This window comes from Saccopteryx bilineata, chromosome 1 (assembly GCF_036850765.1).
Source record: "Saccopteryx bilineata isolate mSacBil1 chromosome 1, mSacBil1_pri_phased_curated, whole genome shotgun sequence".
In the NCBI taxonomy this organism is placed as follows: domain Eukaryota; kingdom Metazoa; phylum Chordata; class Mammalia; order Chiroptera; family Emballonuridae; genus Saccopteryx; species Saccopteryx bilineata.
This window is the reverse complement of record NC_089490.1, coordinates 173,569,982-173,594,385: the sequence shown is the minus strand read 5'-3', so window position 1 is coordinate 173,594,385 and position 24,404 is coordinate 173,569,982. Positions and strand designations below refer to the sequence as shown.

The 24,404-nt window shown below is 36.6% G+C and overlaps 1 protein-coding gene across 8 annotated transcripts in view; it reads right to left on the bottom strand.

Annotated features, from left to right (window-relative positions):
• RAPGEF2 (Rap guanine nucleotide exchange factor 2) overlaps positions 1-24,404 on the bottom strand; it is a 255,836-nt gene that overhangs the window by 90,947 nt on the left and 140,485 nt on the right. For 6 of the 8 annotated variants that reach the window (XM_066279961.1, XM_066279974.1, XM_066279981.1 and 3 more), the window contains 2 exons: positions 23,977-24,144; positions 21,129-21,146 (listed from right to left, as the gene is read on the bottom strand). In XM_066279961.1, coding sequence (XP_066136058.1) covers positions 21,129-21,146; positions 23,977-24,144 — 186 coding nt within the window. The remainder of the gene's footprint in view (positions 1-21,128; positions 21,147-23,976; positions 24,145-24,404) is intronic. The other 2 variants (XM_066279963.1, XM_066279987.1) reach the window with 1 other exon arrangement.

Here is a 24,404-nt window from a genome sequence, read left to right as displayed (position 1 = left end):
CACCAGTTTTAAATATGTCAGGTCTCTCTCAACTCAAAAACAAAACAAAATCCAGAAACCTATGGATCATACATTCTCTTATGGATATTCTAATCTCTTCTCCACTTCACAACCGAATCTTCCAATAATTACCTACTATGCCTTCCACCACATCCTCATTCCATGCACACCTCAGATGAAGGGGCATCATGGTTCTGTTATACAATTTATCCTCACCACCCTTTCCCACGTATAAGTCCTCACAATAAGACATTTAATTCTTGACCTTGTCTCAGGTCTAGATTTCTCTTTGCCTCTGCTATCATCCCACTCCAATCGTTATTTTTTGCCATGAAAATTGCAAGTCTCTTTATTGAACTGTCCATATTGAATTTTAACTCCACCCACCCAACCCATTTAACATACTACCTCTTGGGATCTTTTAAAAACGTTCAAGGGGGCCCTCTTGCATGCTTAATTCCTCTGCCGGGAACTCTCCTTCACCTCCCCTCTCCTGACTGATCCTACTCCACCCCCAAAAACATGTTGCTGAAATTTCCTCAAAGTTATCGTGATATTGTGTATCGCTTCCTTACCGTGCTGTTTAGAGTTGCGATTTTACATTTAATCATGAAATTTAAGCCTCCCGCTATACTCTGATCTCCATGATGACTGGAACTATGTTTTCTGTGAGCCCCTCTACTTGCAGTACCTACCATGGTATGTATCGTGGGCACTCACTTTTCTTTTCTTTTCTTTTCTTTTTTGAATGAATAAAATCTCCACTGACTGGGAATGGACATTAGCAAGACAATATGTGATCTTGTAAACTAGTTCCTATCAAAATTTCAAATACTGTTCTCTAATAGACAAACAATTGATTTGAAAGTAAATGGTACTGACCCTGACTTGGGTAGCTCAGTTGGTTAGAGCAGTGGTCTCCAATCTTTTTGGGGCCATGGACCGGAGTAATGTCAGAAAATATTTTCATGGACCGGCCTTTAAGGTGGAACGGATAAATGCACAAAATAAAATTATGCGACCGGCGTAAAAACTGTGGTATTTTTAAATATAATTGTCGAGCTTACGAGACAAGCATCAAGAGTGAGTCTTAGACGGATGTAACAGAGGAAATCTGGTCATTTTCAAAAAAATAAAACATTGTTCAAACTTAAATATAAATAAAACAGAAATAATGTAAGTTATTTATTCTTTCTCTGTGGACCAGTACCAAATGGCCCATAGACCGGTACCAGTCCAAGGCCCGGGGGTTGGGGACCACTGGGTTAGAGCATCGTTCCGACATGCCAAGGTTACAGGCTTGATACACAGTCAGGGCACATACAAGAATTAACCAATGGTGACATGAATAGGTGGAACAACAAATCAATGCATCTCTCTTCCTCTCTGTGTTTTGTCTCGCTCCCTTTCTTTCTCTCCAAAAATCAATGAATAGAAATTTGAAAAAAAATAAGTAAATGGTGCTGATCTCTGACTAAGAAGCAACGGCAATATAATAGAGAAAATATAATCTCCTCAACAAACGGTACTGAAACAACTGGACATCCATGTGGAAAAAAAAAAAGGGAATTAAGACACAGACCTTATACCCTTCACAAAAATTAACTCAAAAATGCATCACAGGTCTAAATGTAAAATGCAAAGCTATAAAATTCCTATAGTAACAGGATTTTATGAAAGCCTAGAGTTGAACTAGGATACAGTAATGCCTTTTTAGCTATAACACCAAAGACAGGATTCATGACAAAAATAATTGATAAGCTGGATCTCATTAAAATTAGAGACTTCTGCTCTGTGGAAGATACACTTAAAACTCAACAATAAGTCAAAACAATTTAAAAAGGAGCCAAAGACCATACTAGACACATCACCAAAGAAAATATACAGATGGCAATTAAGCATATAAAAAGATGCTCTGCATCATATGTCATCATAAAAATGCAAATTAAAACAACATGTAGATACCACCATATATATGCCAATTAGAATGGTCGAAATGTAAAACATTGAAACACCAAATGCTGGTGAGGATATGGAGCAAAAGGAACTCTCATTCACTGCTGTGGGAATGCAAAATGGTAAGGCCATTTTGGAAGACTATGTGATGGCTTCTCACACAACTAAGTACAACATTATGTAATCCAGAAACTGTACTCCTTGGTATTTACCCAAAGGAGTTAAAAATGTATGTCCTCATAAAACCTGCGTACGGATGTTTATATGCACAACTTTATAATTATAATTTATGAATATTCATAATTTCATAAGCTTTATTCATAATTGGCAAAAATTGTAAGTTATCAAGAGGTCTTTTTCATAGGTGAATGTGTAAACTCTGGTAAATCAAGACAATTAAAAAATAAGCTATCCCTCCATGAAAAAACATGGAGGAACCTTAAAAATGCATAATCCTAAGTGAAAAGAGCCAATCTGAAAAGGCTATCTACTGTATGATTCCAACTATATAACACTTTGGAAAAGGCACTATTATAGAGAAAATTTAAAAAGTAAGTAGTTGCCAGGGGTGGAGGGAGATAAAAAGATTGAGCACACAAGATTTTTAGGGCAGAGAAATGTTCTGTATGATGTTATAATGATATATATGTGCCAGTACACATTTGTCTAAACCAGTGATGGCAACCCTTTTTATAAAAACCGCCCACTTTTGCAGTGCTGGTCAACCTGGTCCCTCCCGCCCACTAGTGGGCATTCCAGCTATCATGGTGGGCCAATCGCTGCGCCGTTTGGTTGCTCCACTATAGCCCTTTATTGTTCCTTGTTTGCTTTCTCATGTGTGCCTTGCCTGGGGAGCTACAGCAAAGCAAGTGACCCCTTGTTCTAGTCAACGACCTTGGGCTCAAGCCAGGGGTTGGGAACCTTTTTGGCTGAGAGAGCCATGAATGCCACATATTTTAAAATGTAATTCCGTGAGAGCCATACAATGACCTGTGTCCATTATACATTATCCATTAAAAATCTGGTGTTGTCCCAGGGGACAGCTGTGATTGGCTCCAGCCACCTGCAACCATGAACATGATGAGCAGTAGGAAATGAATGGATTGTAATACATGAGAATGTTTATATTTTTAACGTTATTTTTTTTTTATTAAAGATTTGTCTGCGAGCCAGATGAAACCATCAAAAGAGCCACATCTGGCTTGCAAGCCATAGGTTCCCAATCCCTGCTCTATCCACTGTGCCATGGCCTGGTCAGGCTGAAAAATAAAGTCATAAAAAATAGGTAAGTGGTATCAAAAGGAAGAAATAACTCATGTCCATCAGTGAATGTTTAAACAAAGTGTGTTATGTACATACAACAGGGACATTAGTTAGTCATAAAAACTAATAAAATTCTGTTACAAACTTCAAGGATCAACCTTGAAGACACTACGCTAAGTGAAGAAATCAAGTCACAAAAAGACAAATACTGTATGATCACACAATATGAAGTGCAGAGTCATCAATCCACACACAGAAAAGAAAATGGCAGTTACCAGGGGCTGAAGGCAGGGGGTAAAAATATCAAAGTGGAGTTTCCATTTGGGAAGAAAAAAAATGTTCTGGAGATGGAGGTAATGATTACATCACAATGTTTTTATACTCAATGCTACTGAACTTTACACTTAAAGAATTAGTTAAAATGATAAATTTAAATGTTATGTATGTTTGACCACAATATAAAAAAAAGTAAATGGCAACTAAAGAACTTAATAATCAAGTTCAACAAACTTCATCCACCTAACCCAGGTCCCACAGATTTACGTGACAAAAACTCTTCACCTTGTTTAAGTCAAATTATTCAAATGCTAATGGTGTCTGTGAAGATTTCCAACTGCTTGCCTCTCTCTGGAAAAACGTGTCACTCATCTCAAGAAGGAAACTAACCTAATCGGGAACCTGACAGAGAAGTCAGAAAATCACACTTCCTCAGGCGCTGCCGCTTTTCTGTGCTAAGACTAGGTGTGACTTCTCTCACAATCTGGCTCCATGCCTACAACCTACATATCTTAAAACTCATGATTATAATGCTGAAATTTTACTATCCGTACCACCTTGTACATTGAAACACAATTATGCCAGGTTATAACAGGCCAAACACTGCTTAAGAAATAAAATATAAACTGAGATTTAAAAGAACCCCCTTATTACAGATTTCACACAAACAAGAATAAAGCATGCTTAAAGTAGCCGCAATTTGGGTTATATTTACCCTATTCCTTAACCATCTAGATTTAGTGAATACTGTTAAAAAACCCAGCTAGAAAAAGGACTATGTAATAACTTTCTGCCTCTGTGTCAAGAACAACTAATGACTTCTAATTATCAGTAAAAATGATCAAAAAGATACAGATTACATACATAGTTTGGAAAACTACTTAATGCAAAACCACCTTTCTATGCTAAATTTAATGCCATTATATTTGCATATTTTTTCACCTACAGTATTCACTTTTTAATTACTGTGAAATTGATAAAAATGGTCCATTCTTCTCAGTAATTATGAATCACATTTAGTATTAATATGTTCATTTATTTATAATATTTACTTATTACATATATAGTTAATCCATAGATTTCAATGTGCTTTACAAATATTTAATTAAACTTAGTCAAATCCCAAGGGAAGCAATAAAATAATGCATTCATCTTTCATAGGAAAAAAAGTGTATAATATTATAGAGTTAGCCACTGGGAAGAATACAAAACAGAACTCTAGGTTGCTAATATAATGCATTTCACGTATCCTCTATATATCAGTTTCTTCCCTCCTCCTTCTCCTACCCCACAGGAAAAACTACAGAAGTTGAAGAAAATCTGTAGGAGAGACAGGAACAATTTATTCTTTGATATCCAGAAACAAGAAATTTTATAATTTTGATTCCTAATGTTTTATTGTTCACCAAAGAAATAACATCTAAAAATGTGATTTTCTATATGAATAGACCAAACCAATTAAGCATCAAGCAAATGCAAAATTAAGTTAGTGTATTGGGTGTAGTCAGAAGTTTGACTTTTCTTTTTGTAAAAGCCCCGCATTAGTACTGTAATTTTTTTCCAGAAGAGAAGTTGATTATCTGACAAATTCTTTCTAACTGGAATTCAATCCGACAGTTCACGTAACCTATCCTATCCCATCCTTGGGTGTTCCTCTGCCAGGTTCTCCACACACTTCCACCCACAGCAATCACAGGAGAAACCTGGGCTCAATTTTCATTTATCTCCTACTCTGACCAAATAAAATGGTACTTCAGGTTCATTACTAAAGACAATTTAATAAAATGAGATACTGACATATAATAATTATTGGATAATTATGAGCTGAATTTAAACACAGGCTTTAAGAAACACAGGAAACCGGTTACCTGAATGAGCCCTTAGAAAGATCTCATTGAGAGTGCAAGGAAGATCACACAGATATACTCCAAAGACATGGTCCAAAGAAATTTCTAAGCTATTTTTTCTTTAATGATTCTTATTTGGAAAAATAATGTCATAACCTATCCATAATAAATATGCTCAATATGTTTAAAGTTTAAAGACTGTATGACATGAAGACATGAAGAAGAACAAATAAAATAAGGAAGTCTGTAAGTCAGTGAGAAATTCCAACGTAAAGAACGGGGCTTCTGAAAATACACTTATTTGAAAAATGAGCAGACTTTTAATAGCTGATTTAACAAAGCTTTCTTCATTTCCTAGAACCCATTTTAAGGAAAAACCAGACTTCCTCTTGAAATGTTCAAGGTCACAGAGGTACAGAGACCTTGCACACTTGTTGCAAATAATTTCACTGCTTTTTCTAGGGACAAGGGCCTCAAACTGGGCTCCCTACCATAGTATTTCACAAAGCAAAACTCCAAATGTAAACAGCAATTGCTATTTTTATAATTTAGCAGGTAACATGGTCCATTTATGATTAATATGTTTGTACAAATGCAATGAATTGTTAGTTATTCCTCTATTTTTAATAAACAACAAAAAAGGAATATTGATCACAAATTAGAATATAAGTTGGCTGAAGGCAGGGATCATACAATATTTTATCTGATTTATCTTCCTGATACAGCTACACAGTAACTGCTCAAAGAATGAATGCACAAGTGATTGCACTTAAACGTTTCAAAACTCAGGGGTCAAGGATCATCACACAGGCTTAGGGAGGAGGAAATATACATAGAATGGTCGTATAACCATAAATGATGTCCAATTTGTTTACTGACAAAATTAGGTATTTTAAATAACTTGACAAGTGAAAAGAGTAGACAAAAAGCAGCAAATATAAACTGAACGCAGATAAATATAAAGATTTACATGTGTGCCATCAGAATGTCACTTATACAAGCACAGGATGGGGAGATCAGGCTGGAGGAATAATTCATGGGGAAAGAGAGGCAGGAAGAGTAATCTGTAAAGTTGAGTTGGCCAAAAGTTCCCCATGAGTCAGTGCACAATGTGGTAAAACCCTAATATCACCTCAGGTTACATTATCAGATGTAATATCCAGAGCAAGGAAGACAGGAATCTCTACTGTAATCTGCTTTGAAAGGTATTGCAGGACCCATATAAGTTATAGCTACCAGTTCTAGACATCATGACTTGGGGTGGGGGAGAGAGGCAGAGATAACGAGTAACTATAGAGTTCAGACAGCAGAAAACCTAAATGATAAGATGTTTAGGAGAGCTAAAAGAAATTAGGAATATTAACCTAGCGAAAGGCTTACTGAAGTAAGATCTCTTTAAATACCTGAAGCACAGTTATATGAAATGTAATACAAATATTCATTTGTGTTGCTTTAGAAGATATATAGAACTATGAAGTAAAATTAGAGAGGAAGACTTCAGCCAAACACATGGAAAAGTTTCCTAATAATTAGCCCCTTTCTACAATAAATAATAACTGCTGTGATTTACTAAACCCTTAACTTTGTACCAGGCAACAGGTTACAATTTGGGCACACATTATATATGAAAAATATCAGTGCCAATTGTAGTTTATTAGTAAAAAATAAGTTGAATCAAGTAGTTTTCCTGGGAGATTCCTAACATCCTTTCAAGTTCTTAAGGTTATCTTAGCTAACATGACTGTTATCAAACATTAGCTTAACAGCTAAAATGAGGGTAGAAGAAGTAATAAGATACAGAATTATAGAAAAAGAAAGACCACGTAAATAGAAATTAATCTACCATGGGTAAAATTTCTTGGTGGCAACCACCTTTTACTCTGAGATTTTTGTCTTCCGACTTAGGCAGTCAGAGGGAACTATTATAGTGCTCCTACTTTTGAAAAAATCTTATAGTGATAATTAGACAATAGTTTAGAGGTTTTCTTTGAACATCCTTACTTTCCAAATTTCTTAAACTTAAGTAAAAAGTAATTTTCTTAATGTTACCAACACTTTGAATTATTAAAAATTATACATAACTAGCTAATAAGTTTTGTAAAGTTTTAAAAAGCCCTTGAAATTAGTTAATAATATATGCTTTAATATTCTGTTTTCATCTTCTAAAGATTTTATTTATTGATTTTAGAGTGAAGCGAGAGAGAGAACGGGAGAAGGGAACAGGAAGCATCAACTTATAGTAGTTGCTTCCTATACGTGCCTTCATTGGGCAAGCCCAGGGATTCAAACCAGCAACCTCAGTGTTCCAGGTTAACACCTTATCCACTGAGCCAACACAAGTCAGGCCGCTTCAATACTTTTTTTTTTTGTATTTTTCTGAAGTTGGAAACGGGGAGGCAGTCAGACAGACTCCCGCATGCGCCTGACTGGGATCCATCCGGCATGCCCACCAAGGGACGATGCTCTGCCCATCTGGGGCGTTGCTGTGTTGCAACCAGAGCCATTCTAGTGCCTGAGGCAGAGGCCATGGAGCCGTCCTCAGCACCCAGGCCAACTCTGCTCCAATGGAGCCTCGGCTGCGGGAGGAGAAGAGAGAGAGAGAGAGGAAGGAGAGGAGAAGCAGATGGGTGCTTCTCCTGTGTGCCCTGGCCAGGAATCAAACCCAGGACTCTGCACGCCAGGCCGACACTCTACCACTGAGCCAACCGGCCAGGGCTTGCTCCAATATTCTTAAATATTACCAAAACACTTCAAATATTTTCTGGTACAGAAACAAGCAATTTTATGACCTCCAAAATTTTCAGAGGTTAACATTTAGTGGTATTTTAACTTGTAAAAACTATGACTACTTTTGGATGACTGCAAGTTGTTTTGGCTCTAAAACCAGGCAGTGGCACAGTGGATAGAGTGTTGGTGTGGTACACAGAAGACCCAGGTTCGAAACCCCAAGGTCGCTGGCTTAAGCGTGGGATCACAGACATGACCTCATTGTCACTGGCTTCAACCCCAAGGTCGCCAGCTTGAGCAAAGGGTCACTGACTCAGCTGGAGCCCCTCGGTCAAGCCACATACGGCAGTGCAAACAATGAGCAACTAAGGTGCTGCAACGAAGAATTGATGTTTCTCATCTCTCTCCCTTCCTGTCTATCCTTGCCTGTCCCTCTCTCTCTGTGTCTCTCACTAAAAAAAAAAATAGTTACAGTTTAGCCTGACCAGGTGGTGGTACAGTTGATAGAGTATCCTGGGATGCTGAAGACCCAGGTTTGAAACCCGGAGGTCTCTGGCTTGAGCGTGGGTTCATTCAGCCTGAGCACAGGCTTGCCACCTTGAGCACAACTTTGCCAGCTTGAGCATGAGATCATAGACACGATCCCATGGCTGCTGGCTTGAGCTCAAAGGTTGCTGCCTTGAAGCCTAAGGCTGCTGGCTTGAGCAAGAGATCACCCGTTCTGCTGGAGCCCTCTGGTCAAGGCACATATGAGAAAGCAATCAATGAACAACTAAGGTGCCACAATGAAGAACTGATGCTTCTCATCTCTCTCCCTTCCAGTCTGTTCCTGTCTCTCTCTCTCATTAAAAAAAAAAGTCATACTTTAGAAAAGATGTTTCAGTAAGATTTGGCTTTTATTACTTATATTAGTGAATCTAACTTTGTAGTTTACTATCACTGGCCAGGTAGTTCAGTTGGATGTCTTGCCATCCTAAGGTGCCAGGGTTATGGGTTTGGTCTCCAGTCAGGGCACATGCAGAAGTCAAGCCAGGAATGCATAGAGAGACGGAACAAGAAATCAATGTTTCTCCCTCTCTCTTTCCCTTCTTCTCTTTAAACTCCATAAATTAAAAAAAAATGTTTAAATAAATAAAATGCACTAATTACACAGTCATCCTTTGTTATTTAATGGTACTACTTACAAGTGAAACCATATCTGTATTGAAATAAAACTTGAAAGGTTAAAGAGAAAAAAAATTGCTGTACTTTATTGATGAGAGATACATGGTTCAAAAAGGAAAAACAACTGTAACAAAGAAATATTGATGAGTAAAACAAAGCCTATTATCACTGCAAATGTATCTCAGTAATTACTCTAGGCATTGGACATTCAATGTTTTAGCCTATATCTTTTCAAGGTTCTTAAACAGTAGGCATCTAAAGTAAATAATTTTATGTATCAGGAATGTGAAAAACCTCTGTCTATGTCTGATTAACAGTGAACACTGAACATGTTAACCTCTCTGACTTTGGCATTCTTACCTGCTAATGGCAGAAATAACATTACCTCGAGTTTAGACCTGCAGGGAGGTTTAATTGACCAAACATATGAGAAAACACCTAGCTGACTGGTGTATCTCATAAGCATTCAGTAAGGGTTAATTTTGTTCTTCTAAGATTTTCTAAAAAGTTGGCTGCACTTAAGGTTTGGGCAACTCATTCATTAATGCAGTATAAATGGCTGGGATTGATATTCCTGTGCAGATATGCTTGTGTAGAATTATTAATGCAGGTGGACCTATAACATCACATCAAGCAATATAAACTAATGCTAATTCTGAGAGTTTGATCCAATGAAATGAACATATATATAACCAAGATTCTACTGAGCACCTATTATATGCTGCACAAAACGTATAATTGGCATATAAGATACTATCACATTTCAAAGACTCTATTGACTCTTCAGGAATTTAATTTTGAACAAACACTTTAATTTTCAAAATCTAATGTCTTCAAATAAACATCAAAACTTGTAAGTTTTGATAATGATTCAAGAATGTTCATTCTAAAAAAAAAAATGACAGAATTTACAAATGGAAACATTAATCAATGGATTTTGCTACCAAAAATAGAATTGTGACTGCCCCTCTGATGGAATTAAATATATTCTAGACAGGAAATGCTTCCAAGTAAATTTGTCTGGAAAAAAAAAGATTGTCTCAATATAGAAAATATTTTAGATGTCACAGAAATTCTTTAAATGTTCTCTTGAAGAAGTAGTCAACCAAACCATATAACCACATGAGCTTAAGATGGTAACGTACAATCTTTCCTCTCATAAATAAATAAATAAATAAAGCCCAAACCATGTATCTAATTTCTCCCTCTTCTCAAAAATCTAAAAATGCAAATAGAATATTTTACCTATTCCTATTTTAGTTGTACTTTGAAATTTTTAATTGTTACCCTGCTGGTATTTTAAAAGGATACTACTAGAATATTTAATTATATATCCAATAATTACAATTGTTAGAATTGCTCACAATTGGTCAGATGGGTCATATTCATAGAAGACTGTATCTCCTGGTGGTGCCATAAAGGAGCAATTACAGTATTAACACACAACTATACATCTATAATGAAGCATTAAACAGAATAAGGCAATCACTCATTCATTCTACCCTTGACCCCAAGACTAAGTGAGATAGTCGAGGAAACAAGAAATCAGGGATGACTTCAGAAGACATACTGGTGAGTTCAACAGTGTGCATGACATAAGCAAAATGTATTGCTCATCTATAAAACAATTACTAAAAGATTGCCTTAGGGCAAATGTGAAACAAAACCTACTTTTATTAATGGCTTGTATTTCATAGGAAATAAGTGTTATTTCAAGGACATAAAGCAAAATAAAAATCTGTTGGACCAAAACTTAAAATAGCCCTGGCCGGTTGGCTCAGCGGTAGAGCGTCGGCCTGGCGCACGGGGGACCCAGGTTCGATTCCCGGCCAGGGCACATAGGAGAGGTGCCCATTTGCTTCTCCACCCCCCCTCTTCCTCTCTGTCTCTCTCTTCCCCTCCCGCAGCCAAGGCTCCATTGAAGCAAAGATGGCCCAGGCGCTGGGGATGGCTCCTTGGCCTCTGCCCCAGGCGCTAGAGTGGCTCTGGTCGCGGCAGAGCGATGCCCCGGAGGGGCAGAGCATCGCCCCCTGGTGGGCAGAGCGCCTCTGGTGGGCGTGCCGGGTGGATCCCGGTCGGGCGCATGTGGGAGTCTGACTGACTGTCTCTCCCCATTTCCAGCTTCAGAAAAACACACACACACACACACACACACACACAAAACAAAAACTTAAAATATATATACTATTCAACCTAACAGGCTCTTAAGAACAAAATTTAAAACTAATAAGATATTACTATTATGTGCAATATACTAAAAAGCATGGTATTTACAGTAAAGGTAAAAAACTTACAGTAGAAAAGAAAATGTGATTATTTAAAAGAAAATTTTTAAGGTTATAAAATATACACTTTACAGAACGGTAATATCACACTTTCACACCAAACTTTTCCATAACAAAATTTAAGTATTTTTCTAAATTTCACACAATGGTTGATAATTATCCTAACAGGAAAGGAAAGATAAAGAACACTTTTTTATGGCTGGGAGGGGGGGCGGGCACAGGTATGGCGGCACACAAAAATAAAAATTCCTGAATGGAAAAAAGCTCTAAATGAGAAATGCAAAATCAATTAAGTAAAAACATCTTTGAAGTTCACTACAGTAATCACAAAATGAATTAATTGTTGGTAACAATCAAATATAATTAATACCCTTAAAACACAATTTTATAATGTAAAGCATTTTAAATTTCTTCTGATTTCACCCAAAGTTAGCTTAGGAACTTTCCACTTTCTTCTAGTATCTACAAAGGAATGAAGCAGCAAGAAGGAAAAGGAAGTGAGGAGAAAAATCACAGGTAAACAACGTCAGGCCAGTTTCACAGGCCTGCGGTCTGTGCAACTGCAGGGTCCCACGCTCAGAGGACCGCTGCACTCGGTGTTCTTGGAGCACTACTTTAATTTAAAAAAAAAAAAAAATCATGTACAAACTCTCTTAACTCAGACTGGGGTATCTGGATGACAGTTTTTGAAAATGAACAAACTGACCTTGTCACTGCAAAGAAAAAGTGAGAGCACTCTTCAATGATAAAATTTTAACTTTCAAGTAAAAATAAGAAGAATTTTGGAAATCTATATTGAACACGATGAGCTTGACAGCTTCCCCCAAATTAAGGCCTTTTTATATTAGACTGGTAGTGACTTAACAAATGTGACTTTTTAAAATATTGGTATAATGTGCCATAATTTGGAAGACTGCTTACTTAATTCAGTGGCCAATACACAATGTTAATAAATTGCCCATTGCATAAAAAGAGCCATTCAGTGTGTAAGTAAGACCAATGAGTTTTAATAAAAGAGAATAAGAAAAGTTCATTGACATAGTTATACGTTCCTCACTGCAAGCAGACCTTTAAGAAACTGCGACTTGTTAAGTCTTGGTGTAGTGTATCAATAAGATTATTTGACTGATAAAATACTCTTCCCTTTTCCAACCACCTGTGTGAGGACAGATTTTCTTCATATACTTTATATACTTCAACCAGAAGAGTATATCATAACAGATTGAAGACATGAGTAGATATGAGAAACCTGCGATCTGCTATTCAGCCAAATAAAACACATTTGCAAAAGTATAAAATACCAAACCTTTTAAAATCTTTTTTTTGTAATATAGTTATTTTCACTACAAAAATCTTTATATTAACGTATAATTTTTAATATTTTTAATTAATATTTTAATTTTTTCAATTTTAATTTCTACTATGGGAAATAATGATATAGATAAATCATATAAAGAGAAGTTTGTTTGGAGTCCTCAAAAAGTTTTAAGGAGTCTTGAGATGAAAAAGTTTTTTGTTGAGCCCTGGCCAGTTGGCTCAGTGGTAGAGCGTCGGCCTGGCGTGCAGGAGTCCCGGGTTCGATTCCCGGCCAGGGCACACAGGAGAAGCACCCATCTGCTTCTCCACCCCTCCCCCTCTCCTTCCTCTCTGTCTCTCTCTTCCCCTCCCGCAGCCAAGGCTCCATTGGAGCAAAGATTGCCTGGGCGCTGAGGATGGCTCTGTGGCCTCTGCCTCAGGCGCTAGAATGGCTCTGGTTACAGCAGAGCAACACCCCAGATGGGCAGAGCATCGCCCCCTGGTGGGCATGCTGGGTGGATCCAGGTCCGGCACATGTGGGAGTCTGTCTGACTGCCTCCCTGTTTCCAACTTCAGAAAAATACAAAAAAAAAAAAAAAAAAAAAAAGTTTGTTGCTCTAAGAGATGAACCAGAAAAAAACCAGACTCTCAGCTCTTCTAAAGAATCCACAGTTGGCCCTGGCCGGTTGGCTCAGCGGTAGAGCGTCAGCCTAGCGTGCGGAGGACCCGGGTTCGATTCCCGGCCAGGGCACACAGGAGAAGTGCCCATTTGCTTCTCCACTCCTCCGCCGCGCCTTCCTCTCTGTCTCTCTCTTCCCCTCCCACAGCCGAGGCTCCATTGGAGCGAGAATGGCCCGGGCGCTGGGGATGGCTCTGGTCGCAACATGGTGACGCCCAGGATGGGCAGAGCATCGCCCCCTGGTGGGCAGAGCATCGCCCCATGGTGGGCGTGCCGGGTGGATCCCGGTCGGGCGCATGCGGGAGTCTGTCTGACTGTCTCTCCCTGTTTCCAGCTTCAGAAAAATGCAAAAGAAAATGCAAAACAAAACAAAAAACAACAACATTAATCTCTCAGAAGAACATAGAATCTCCAATTGCACACCTTAAAAGAGCTTAAAAAAAAAAAAAAAAGAATCCACAGTTATCACCTGTCTTTACATTCTGTTAAGACAAAACCCTGTTTACGTAAAATACTTCAGCTGAATCCTCTAAAGACTTAATCCATACTCTTCCAGTCTAACTAAAGTTACTACCAAAAATTAGGCAAACATTTTTACCAAGGAGAAAAAAAAAGACTGAAGCTATCAAGTGCTCATCAATAATGCCCATTGTCAGGGACATCAATACCATCAGGAATATCAACAATGCCCAAGTATTCTCTACATCCCCCTTGGTTGGGGATATATTTATTTCACAAATTAGCAAATGGTGAAATGATCGTTATTTTCTTTCTTTTCTTTTTTTGCGAGAGGGACAAACAGGATGAGAGGCATTAACTCATCGTTGTGACTCCTTAGTTGTTTATTGGTTACTTTCTCATATGTGCCTTCACTGTGGGGCTCCAACTGAGCCAGTGATGTTGGGCTTCAAGCTAGCGACCATGGGGTCATGTCTGTGATCCCACACTCAAGAAGAAAGGGACTCCACACTCAAGCTGGTGAGCCCATGCTCAAGCCGGCAACCTTGAGGTTTCGAACCTGGATCCTCAGCATCCAAGGCCAACATTCTATCTACTGTGCCACCACCAGGTCAGGCAAAATGATTTATTTTCCAAAAACTTCTCTGTTTATCCCAAAATTCCTGATGATTGAAACAGTTTTTTTAAGGTTCAGTTTCAAAATACATATAAAGAATTGTACAGAAAGTAATAAGTATACTAATAGTAAAAAAAATTGTTACAATTTATTTTAACTTTATTTTCTAACACTTCCAAATGCCTCTGGCAGTCATCCCTCGCCATATCGCCATTCACTTTTCGTCATCTCACTGTATCGCAGGTTTTTAAATTGTATATATCTAATTTTGTATCATGGATTTTTCACTATATCACAGGATTTTGTGGTGTATCAGTATTTTATATATTTATTATTTTAATTATTTTTGTGGTAAAATAAGCATTTTCTAGCCTAAATGCAAACAATATAAGAGATATAAAAATATTAACTAAAATATATTAAAAGAATATTAAAACAAAATAAAATATGTATAGTATATTCACTGGTGAGTATTCATATAGAATTTTATGTTGTTAAAATTCCTAGCAATTCCAAACTCCATATTACAATTCAACAATCCCTACATTCCATCTGAAAGAGAAAAAGGAAGACTTTTAATAAAAAGCCACCTGATCCCCACACTAAATCCATAAAAAACTGCTCTAATTCAAATAATTATTCAGTAAGGCTTTTTGTTTCCAATAGATTCTACAGTTTTCCCCTAAAATATCTTAGTTATTTTTCAGACTATGTGTGACCTAAACAATCACATAGGAAGCTAGGCACACCTGTGACTTTACTGTGTTCAAGTCAGTCTAAAGCTTACTACTGATATTCTTAACAATCCCAAACTGCAACTTAAAAGTAGTTCAGATGGTATATTTAATATTATTTTAACCAAAAGGAAATTGATTTGATTAGGCACTTAATTGTAACTTGATAAAGCTATTTTTTTAATGTAAGTTTGTTCCTCATCAGGTTTTTTTGAAAAAAGGAAAAATGTTTACTACTGAGATACGAATAATGACTATTTTTTTGAGAGAATAAAGGGGAAATTTTACATACACAAATATGTATAACACATAATTGGCATTTAGAAATTATTTTAAAATATTTCCTTTCACAAGTGGTTTGAATCTAACACCTACACACAGAATAAAAGGCTAGAGTTTCTTTCAGAGGTCAATGATATCTTCTAGCTAATAGAAGAGCATTTCAAGTTATCATGTTTTAACACTGGATTCAAAAATCAAAAGAGAACGTTTCCAGTCACCCGGTATTTCAAATAATGAAAATGGACAACTTATAACTGATAATCATAAAAAGATCAATTCAGCACTGGTAGGAAATACATAGGTCTCAATATCAAAGTAGATTTTTCCAAAGAAAAGAGACATTTTTTTCAATCAGCATGGAGGAGTACAAAAATCTCATGGCCCCCCTTCCCCTCAAAAAAGATAAATGAAACGAAACAGCTGAAGATGAGAAGGATCTTCGCTCAATTTTAGCCAAGTATATTTAAAACATGTACAGGCACAGAGAGCCACCAGTGTTCACAATTAGAGGCAGGACAAAGTGGCAGTGATCTTTCTGACAAATAAATTGCTTGAAAAATTGCATGACTTGCTCCACAAGACCCACCCTTATTACTTCCCATGTCCAAGTACAACCAAAAGATGGGCCCAATTCTGACATCAATACAAGCTTTCTTTCAAAATGGAATGAAAGAACAGTAAATCCCAGTGGACATGGTAGTTCTGCAGCAGAGATGATGTAATACATAAAAATAGACCTCCTCTAACAGAAGCTGAAACTTGGGTAAACAGCACAGTGTACACTATTCTCAACTGCCTTGCATGAATTTGCAATGCATGCTGTTAATAGCGCGAGAGAAATCATTTTATGTTTTAAACTGTTTCCTGATTTACATTTCAATTTCTATACATCCTCTATATTGTAATTTCCCTATCTGTATAAATTAAATCAGCATAAATACCTGATTAGAACTGTGAGCCAAAGAAAGAGCCCCCCTTCCCAAAGCGAGGAGATTGAGCCCACTGCAGCAGTTTGCACACGCTGCCTTTTGCCAGAAACTGCTGCACACATGGCACAGTACTGTCAGGTCCACCTATTGTTCAGAGCCCTTTCTGCAGGACTTTAACATGCAACCTGATCTAAGCGAAGAGGAACCGGTAAACCTGCTGATAATGAGGGTGAAAAAACAAAGGATATCTTTGGCACTCCTCTGTAAAATGACTCTCTGATGCAAATATAAAACCTCAGGCAAAAATATGATAAATAGTATCTGGCAAAATTTGTGATTTTCAGGGGGAGGGGGCTATGTCACCCCTCTCTAACACTCTGCATCCCTTTTCCATTCCCCCCCCAATTCAGTCTTCACATTTCTATTGTGCTTTCTTGCATGAAAAAAATATTTTTTTCTTTGAGCCAAAATATTAAAGCCGTTCAAGCCGTCTGATTTCTCAAGGCACCCTTGTCTATGCGCGACTTAGTACCTAGAGTTTATAATACAGCGCCCTATTTTATACTTTTCTGTATTCGTTGTGAGATTATAGCTCACTAAGAGCAAGATTCTATCTGTCCTGTAAACCTTTATAGCCCCAGAGTCTGACACAGACCTGAAATATGGTGGGTATTCAATAAATATCTGTTAAATTGATAAAATATATAAATGAAAACACTAACTACGCTTTCCACTCCATGATATAAGAAACAGAACACACAAATTTTCTGTAACTCCATCCTATTATAATTCATAACAGGTGTTGATGACAATATTTAAGACAAAGGCTTTAAGTTCAATTAAGAAAACAAATACTTGATGAATTTAAATTAAAAAAGAATGAAAGTACTGAAATTAATAGGTTATCCCTATATTTGAATAATTTCTGTGTATGCATGTAAACAGATTTTTATATATCATATGAATTAGGTGGGATATGATATAATTTGTTACAAGTTAAAATCCTATGACCTTAAAATTCAAGAAATTTAGTAGATATATGTCATTGATATATTACAAAAACACATTCTCTTTCTGTTAAGTAGCAAATTATTAATATTAAATTGAACTAAGATCTCTGTAAAAAATTAAATAAGTATTAAGTAGCAAAGCCAAGCTACGATATGAGTAAATTACTTATTTCTAATTTAAGAATAGCAAGTCAAAAAGTTCAATACTGAATAAAATGTATAACTACATAAAGATTGCCATTTTACTTGTTTCAATAACTAAACACTTTTTTAAACTAACCAAATCTACCAAGAAGTCCTTAACTGAAGGTAAAACTAACTTAAATCAAACCTATCTCTAAAAAAAATCTACTTCAAAGATATGTAAGATATAATCTAGCAAAGACTATATAATGATTATAAGAAAAAGGACTTGTCTTATATTATTATAAAAAATAACCTTATAAAAACTGGGTCTACCTTTGTAAGTCTCATACAAAAATCAATCGTATTACATAGGCGCTATATACATTTTTTTTTATTTATTCATTTTAGAGAGGAGAGGGAGAGAGAGAGAGAGAGAGAGAGAGAGAAGAGACAGAGAGAGAGAACGGGGGAGGAGCTAGAAGCATCAACTCCCATATGTGCCTTGCCCAGGCAAGCCCAGGGTTTCGAACCGGCGACCTCAGCATTTCCAGGTTGCCGCTTTATCCACTGTGCCACCACAGGTCAGGTGCTATACACATTTTATAGATATTTTATTATCACTGACTATAATAAAGAATGATTCCCACAACATTGAAATATTACATCTAATTCAACTTATATTAATTTTATGCAGTATTTATTACTGTTGTATACCTGCTCTAAGAACTTTAAGCATAATCTACTGAAAAAGTCAACACATAATTATTAAACAGTGTGCTCTGAAGTATATATTCACATTATAGTACAGGACTAACAAAATGTGTGGGATATATCTTTTTATATGATGGACAAATTAGTATTTACTAATTCCAAAATTCTGTGTTGATTGAAACTTTCTGCTATTCTGTGTTCAAATCTTCCCAGTTCAAATTTGTATAAAGCAGAGCCATATGCTTTTGTATGAGTCGGAGTGGGAGTGGAAAGCCAATCAGAACTTCAAAGTGCGAAGAGCATTTCAATTATGCCTCCAGCCTGGAAAGGCTGAAATTTTTCAAAATGTCCATTGGTACACATAACCTCCATAGTGTAGCCAGGACAAGTTTTCCTCAGCCTCAGCCTAACATCTCTGTGCTATTATTGCTCTTTTCAAACTGGGAAGAGAGTAGAACTGTTTTGTTTGTTTTTATTAAAATAAAGAAGAAATAAAAAAGAGAACAGGTATGTACCAGCTTCTCCATTGCTCCTGTCCTTCCTCCCTTAAGCCCTACAACCTCTCTTGTCCATTTTTATTGTGGAACGCAGAAACTTCCAGAATCAATTACCCATGGATGCAGAGAGGGCCTTGTAATTATGGGTAAAATAAACAAAACTCCCTCCACAGCCACACACCTTATTCTGAACCTGGAGACAAGGCGAGCCTCCCAAGGCCCAATCAGTCTCCAAATCTTCTAGCCTCTGCCAGGAACCTACCTCCATCGTCTTCACCCACTCCAAGAATGAAAATTCATACCACATCTCATTTTCTGGCTGTCTTAACTACAGCCTCAAATGCGTCTTTAAAAAACTAGGATCCAATATTTTCAATTATGACTATGTAGTTGCCAAAATTAGACAAAGAATATAATCCAAATGCAAGGAAATGCTAATGAAAGCCATCTCCAATATCCTCACTGCATTTTTTTTTTTTTGGTATTTTTCTGAAGCTGGAAACGGGGAGAGACAGTCAGACAGACTCCCGCATGCCCACCAGGGGCGATGCTCTGCCCACCAGGGGATGATGCTCTGCCCCTCGGGGGCATTGCTCTGCGGTGACCAGAGCCACTCTAGCGCCTGGGGCAGAGGCCAAGGAGCCATCCCCAGCGCCTGGGCCATCTTTGCTCCAATGGAGCCTTGGCTGCGGGAGGGGAAGAGAGAGAGAGGAAGGAGGTGGTGGAGAAGCAAATGGGCGCTTCTCCTATGTGCCTGGCCGGGAACCAAACCCGGGTCCCCCGCATGCCAGGCCGATGCTCTACCGCTGAGCCAACCAGCCAGGGCCTCCTCATTGCATTTTAAAATGCTTATTCCCTCGGCAAACCCCACACACTTGCCTTGACAAAATGTCCTCCTAACACTCTGCATGGACTACAAGGGTATTCATGTTTCTCAATTGCTATAATCTGTTTTAAACTACTGCAACACATTTAATTTTTAAAAGTGTACATAGGTATACATCAAAGCTCAGTGCACATTTTAAATTCAATTCTTAGTTTCAAATAGGAATTGGACTAACTGGTGATTTTTTCATATTAAAAAAGAAGAGGATTAATTATATACTGATGTATCTTTTAAAATATTCACTTATATATTTTTAATGTATACCAAGTAAAAGCTCAAAACACTGGTAATTTAAAATTTTTTGATACATTATTTGAAGATTGTTGTCAAAACTTTTTGGACTTACCACATTACTTAAAAATTAACAGTGTTTCTAACAGGAAACACACTATTACAATCATGCCACCTGTGGCATTCTAATATGCATTTCCTTGCAGGAAACATAAAAGAAGCCACTTCATTTTCATTTGAAAAGATATAAGTATTTCATACTTTCAGGCAAGGTTATTATAATGGCCAAAGATATTATATTGATGATAGACTTCTAATGTGAATTAAATTATTGATCTTTTTCCTGTACAATAAAAAACTACAACCACAAAAATGTACTAGTTACTTAAATCAATTAGTTTCCAGAGATAAATTGTTTTTAATTCCTTGATTCCGAATTCCCCAATAACCCCCAATTTGACCTACAATTTCAAAAGAGTGTCACTGGAAATTCTAAATTAGTCATGTACTGGCATGAAAAAAATAAAGCAAAGGTATTATTACAGGCCTCTTGATTAAATATAGGATGATATAAAAGCATGAAATCTGGTTAAAAAAAAGCACAGATAAGAAAATACAAGCAACTTTAAATTCTTGTTTCCTTTTTGACTAAGCTTTTATTCTATCTGACTATAATTTTACCAGTGGTCTCCCAAAATGCTCTCGCGTTGGTATTACTGAAATTTAAAACTTTCATTTACCGCATTTAAAATGAAAATTTTCCGTAAGCCTTCACACAGAAAGTGATTAAACTTCCATTATGTCTGTAACTGTCTTTCGCCCTTCATTGTTTTATTTGTAAAGCAGGTTAGTGAAGAACAGTGCTCTACTCATTCTTCAAAATAAGTAGGTGGCACTTTCATTCTTTCTTCAAAGACTGTGGGCAATTAATTCACCCCCAGCTCTGCACAGATATAGCCCTCTCTGCCGTCACCTAAGCCACTGACCGTTCCAATTTTTAAGAGAGTACTAATTAAAAGCAAAATACAAAAACAAACAAACAAAAAAAAACAAGACAAAGCAAAACATATTGATATTATAAACTCATTAGTTACAATGCAAATTTACAAATAAAATCAGGTTAGTAGGAGGAGATCACACACAAATTACAATACCTGAGATTTAGTGCATTCCTTTGAGCCAAAATGAAATGAGTGCCATAAAGGAGGAAAGGAAAAGATGAACATTATCAGACATGCTATAGTACATCTGCCAAAATGAAGATCATGTTAAAGTTAGGTAAAGAATGATCATATAGAATTGGCTATATGCATAATGTCCTCTATGTTCTGTAGCCATGCACCTGAAATGTACTTGCAACCATTTAAAACCACCTGTGAAGTGTGATCATGCATCTTTTAAATAAACTGTACACCTTCTAACTTACCCTACTAGGGTTCTTTCAGAGACAACTATTTCTGTTAAGAATAAGTAAATACAACTTGCAGCTAATGAAGAATAATTATTTTTACGTAATTCTTTTTATTCTGTGGTGTACAGTTAAAATCATCTATTTAGGTAAAACAGTAAGTATTATATAAATATAATGAAAACAATTTGCACAATAAAACAGGATTCAGTATTTTTCAATTAAAGCCCTGTTTTGCCAATGTGCACTCATTTAGTAAAATTAATACCAACATATCACATATTAGTAAACTAGTACATGATCCATTAGCAATCAAGTTAAATTTTTCATCCCTAACAAAAGCACCTGTTAACCAGACAACACATTTTTAACAAATCACTTAAAAATTTAATATTTTCTTATTTTTTAAATTTTATTTATTGATTTTAGAGAGAGGAGAGAGAGAAAGAGAGACAGAGAAGCAGAAAGTATCAAATTGTAGTAGTTGCTTCTCATATGTGCCTTGATTGGGCAAGCCCAGGGTTTTGGACCGGCAACTTCAGAGTTCTAGCTCAATGCTTTATCCACTGCACCATCACAGGTCAGGCTAAAAAATTAATTTTGTAATAATAATTTTTAAAAACCATTATACATTTTTTAAAAATTAGATGGAAAAAGGGAAGTGATATAGAAAAAGTGATTGAAATTATCCATAAAGGATAAAAACATGGGGATGGGAGGGATAAAAGTTATAAAACAATCCCCCTAAATTAAGTGTAACAAACATAAAATTAAATCCATAAAGCTTTAATGCTAAATTTTAACTAATTGATACTCTCACTAACTTAATATGGAATCTAATTAGGAAAAATAAATCTAAAGCAAAAAGAATATTATCAAACTTAGTACTTAGCTAAAATATAATATATTATGCTATTAGTATGTACAACTATTTTTAATCTGTTTCCTTATTTCATAATGTTTATATCAGCACTAAAAATACTACCTTCTTTTATAGACAATGGTGACAAAAAAATCTTTCTTCTTTTTTTTTAATATACCAAGTCTCTCCAACAGACAAAGCTGTCTTTATGACGAACAAAAAGCAACCTTTTCCAAATGAGCTCAATGAAAGGATTCAATTATAAAATTCTTGTTAAATTAAAATAGTGCAGGGGTAATGAAAGAAGTAGGAGGGTAACTAGTGGTCAAAAGTGCTTAAATACTCAAATACAAACAGCTCTCACAAACAGAACATATAAAGTGTAGGTATAAAATAGATCACTTAAAGTTAGTAAAAACTGCCCTGGCCGGTTGGCTCAGCGGTAGAGCGTCGGCCTAGCGTGCGGAGGACCCGGGTTCGATTCCCGGCCAGGGCACACAGGAGAAGCGCCCATTTGCTTCTCCACCCCTCTGCCGCGCCTTCCTCTCTGTCTCTCTCTTCCCCTCCCACAGCCGAGGCTCCATTGGAGCAAGGACGGCCCGGGCTCTGGGGATGGCTCTGTGGCCTCTGCCTCAGGCGCTAGAGTGGCTCTGGTCGCAACATGGCGACGCCCAGGATGGGCAGAGCATCGCCCCCTGGTGGACAGAGCGTCGCCCCTGGTGGGCGTGCCGGGTAGATCCCGGTCGGGCGCATGCGGGAGTCTGTCTGACTGTCTCTCCCTGTTTCCAGCTTCAGAAAAATGCAAAAAAAAAAAAAAAAAAAAAAAAAAAGAAAAACATGCAAAATACTGTATAAAGTAGTTGTCAATTACCTATTTTTATTTTTTATACTTTTATTTTAAAGTTAATTTCACAATTAACAACTATTCTTTTAATGTTATTACATGTGCAGATAAACATCTTTGGCCATTTTATGACATACGCAAGAATTCAAGCTACTTTCTTTTTGAAAACAGAAATCCTCAAGTATATTTGCAACTACTTTGGATTGACCATCAGGGGATATATGGCATAGCGCAATTAAGCAGAAAGAAAATAATAATGATGATGATAATAATAATAATAATGTTCTAAAACAGCCTGTATTGGGGTCTTGTACAAATTACCCATCTGTGTCTTGGTTTTCTCAAACATAAAAAATAGTTTACTTTTCAAATATTAATTAATAAATGGCAATCAAGTATTTAAGGGATCTTTGAACCTATTTGAAATTATTCAGACCATCTTTACACTGGGCTTTTAAATAGCATCATTTCAAATTATGATTAAAACAAAAATATTCTCAGAATAGTATGAAAATAATATGTAATTTTTACCTCTAGCTACTTTTTGAATAAAAAACAGGTATGATTATCAGTCATTGGGATGAGGGAGTCTAAAATATTAGACTGGGGTAGAAATTTAAAATATCTCAGTTATAATTATCCATGCTGATCACAAAACTGATCTTCGAGAACATTTTAAGAACTAAAAGGTTAAACAATGCCTTCTGATATCTTATTTCAGTGCTTATTAAAGCTATTCACGGTACATGTATTTCCAGCAAAATCTGCAGTTGCAGTTAAGTATGTCACAGAATTTCTCATCAAAAATAGAAAATTTAAATGTCGTTTCACAAAACTCCCAACAAAAGCCTGCAGATAAGTAAGAAGGGCCAGGCTTCTGTAACTTACCGTGTGGTAGCCTCTAGGCAGGGGTGGCTTGCCCACAGGGTAAGGATCCACAGTGTCAATAATTGTTTGTCTTTCACCTTTCTGGTTAATTTTTCTAAATCTCCTTCGAGACTGTCGATGAGAAGCTTGACGCTGAAAATATTCTTCATTTTCATCCATATAGTCCACCTAAAAAAAAAAAGCCAGAAGAATTTCATTTCTTCAAACACAACATTCCATATTAAGATCAAATACAGAATAAAACTTACAGATACTCCATATTCATTCATTTTTGCAAAGACATTGGTAGCCAAATTATATAAACATACTTTTAAGTGTTTTGGAACCTCTCTGGAACTAACTGGTTTTGAGTAGCTTTTCTACTACGAAGAGGCATTTTCAGTTCCACTTAGGACAATATGGGTAACTCTTGAATTTCCTGCAGTATC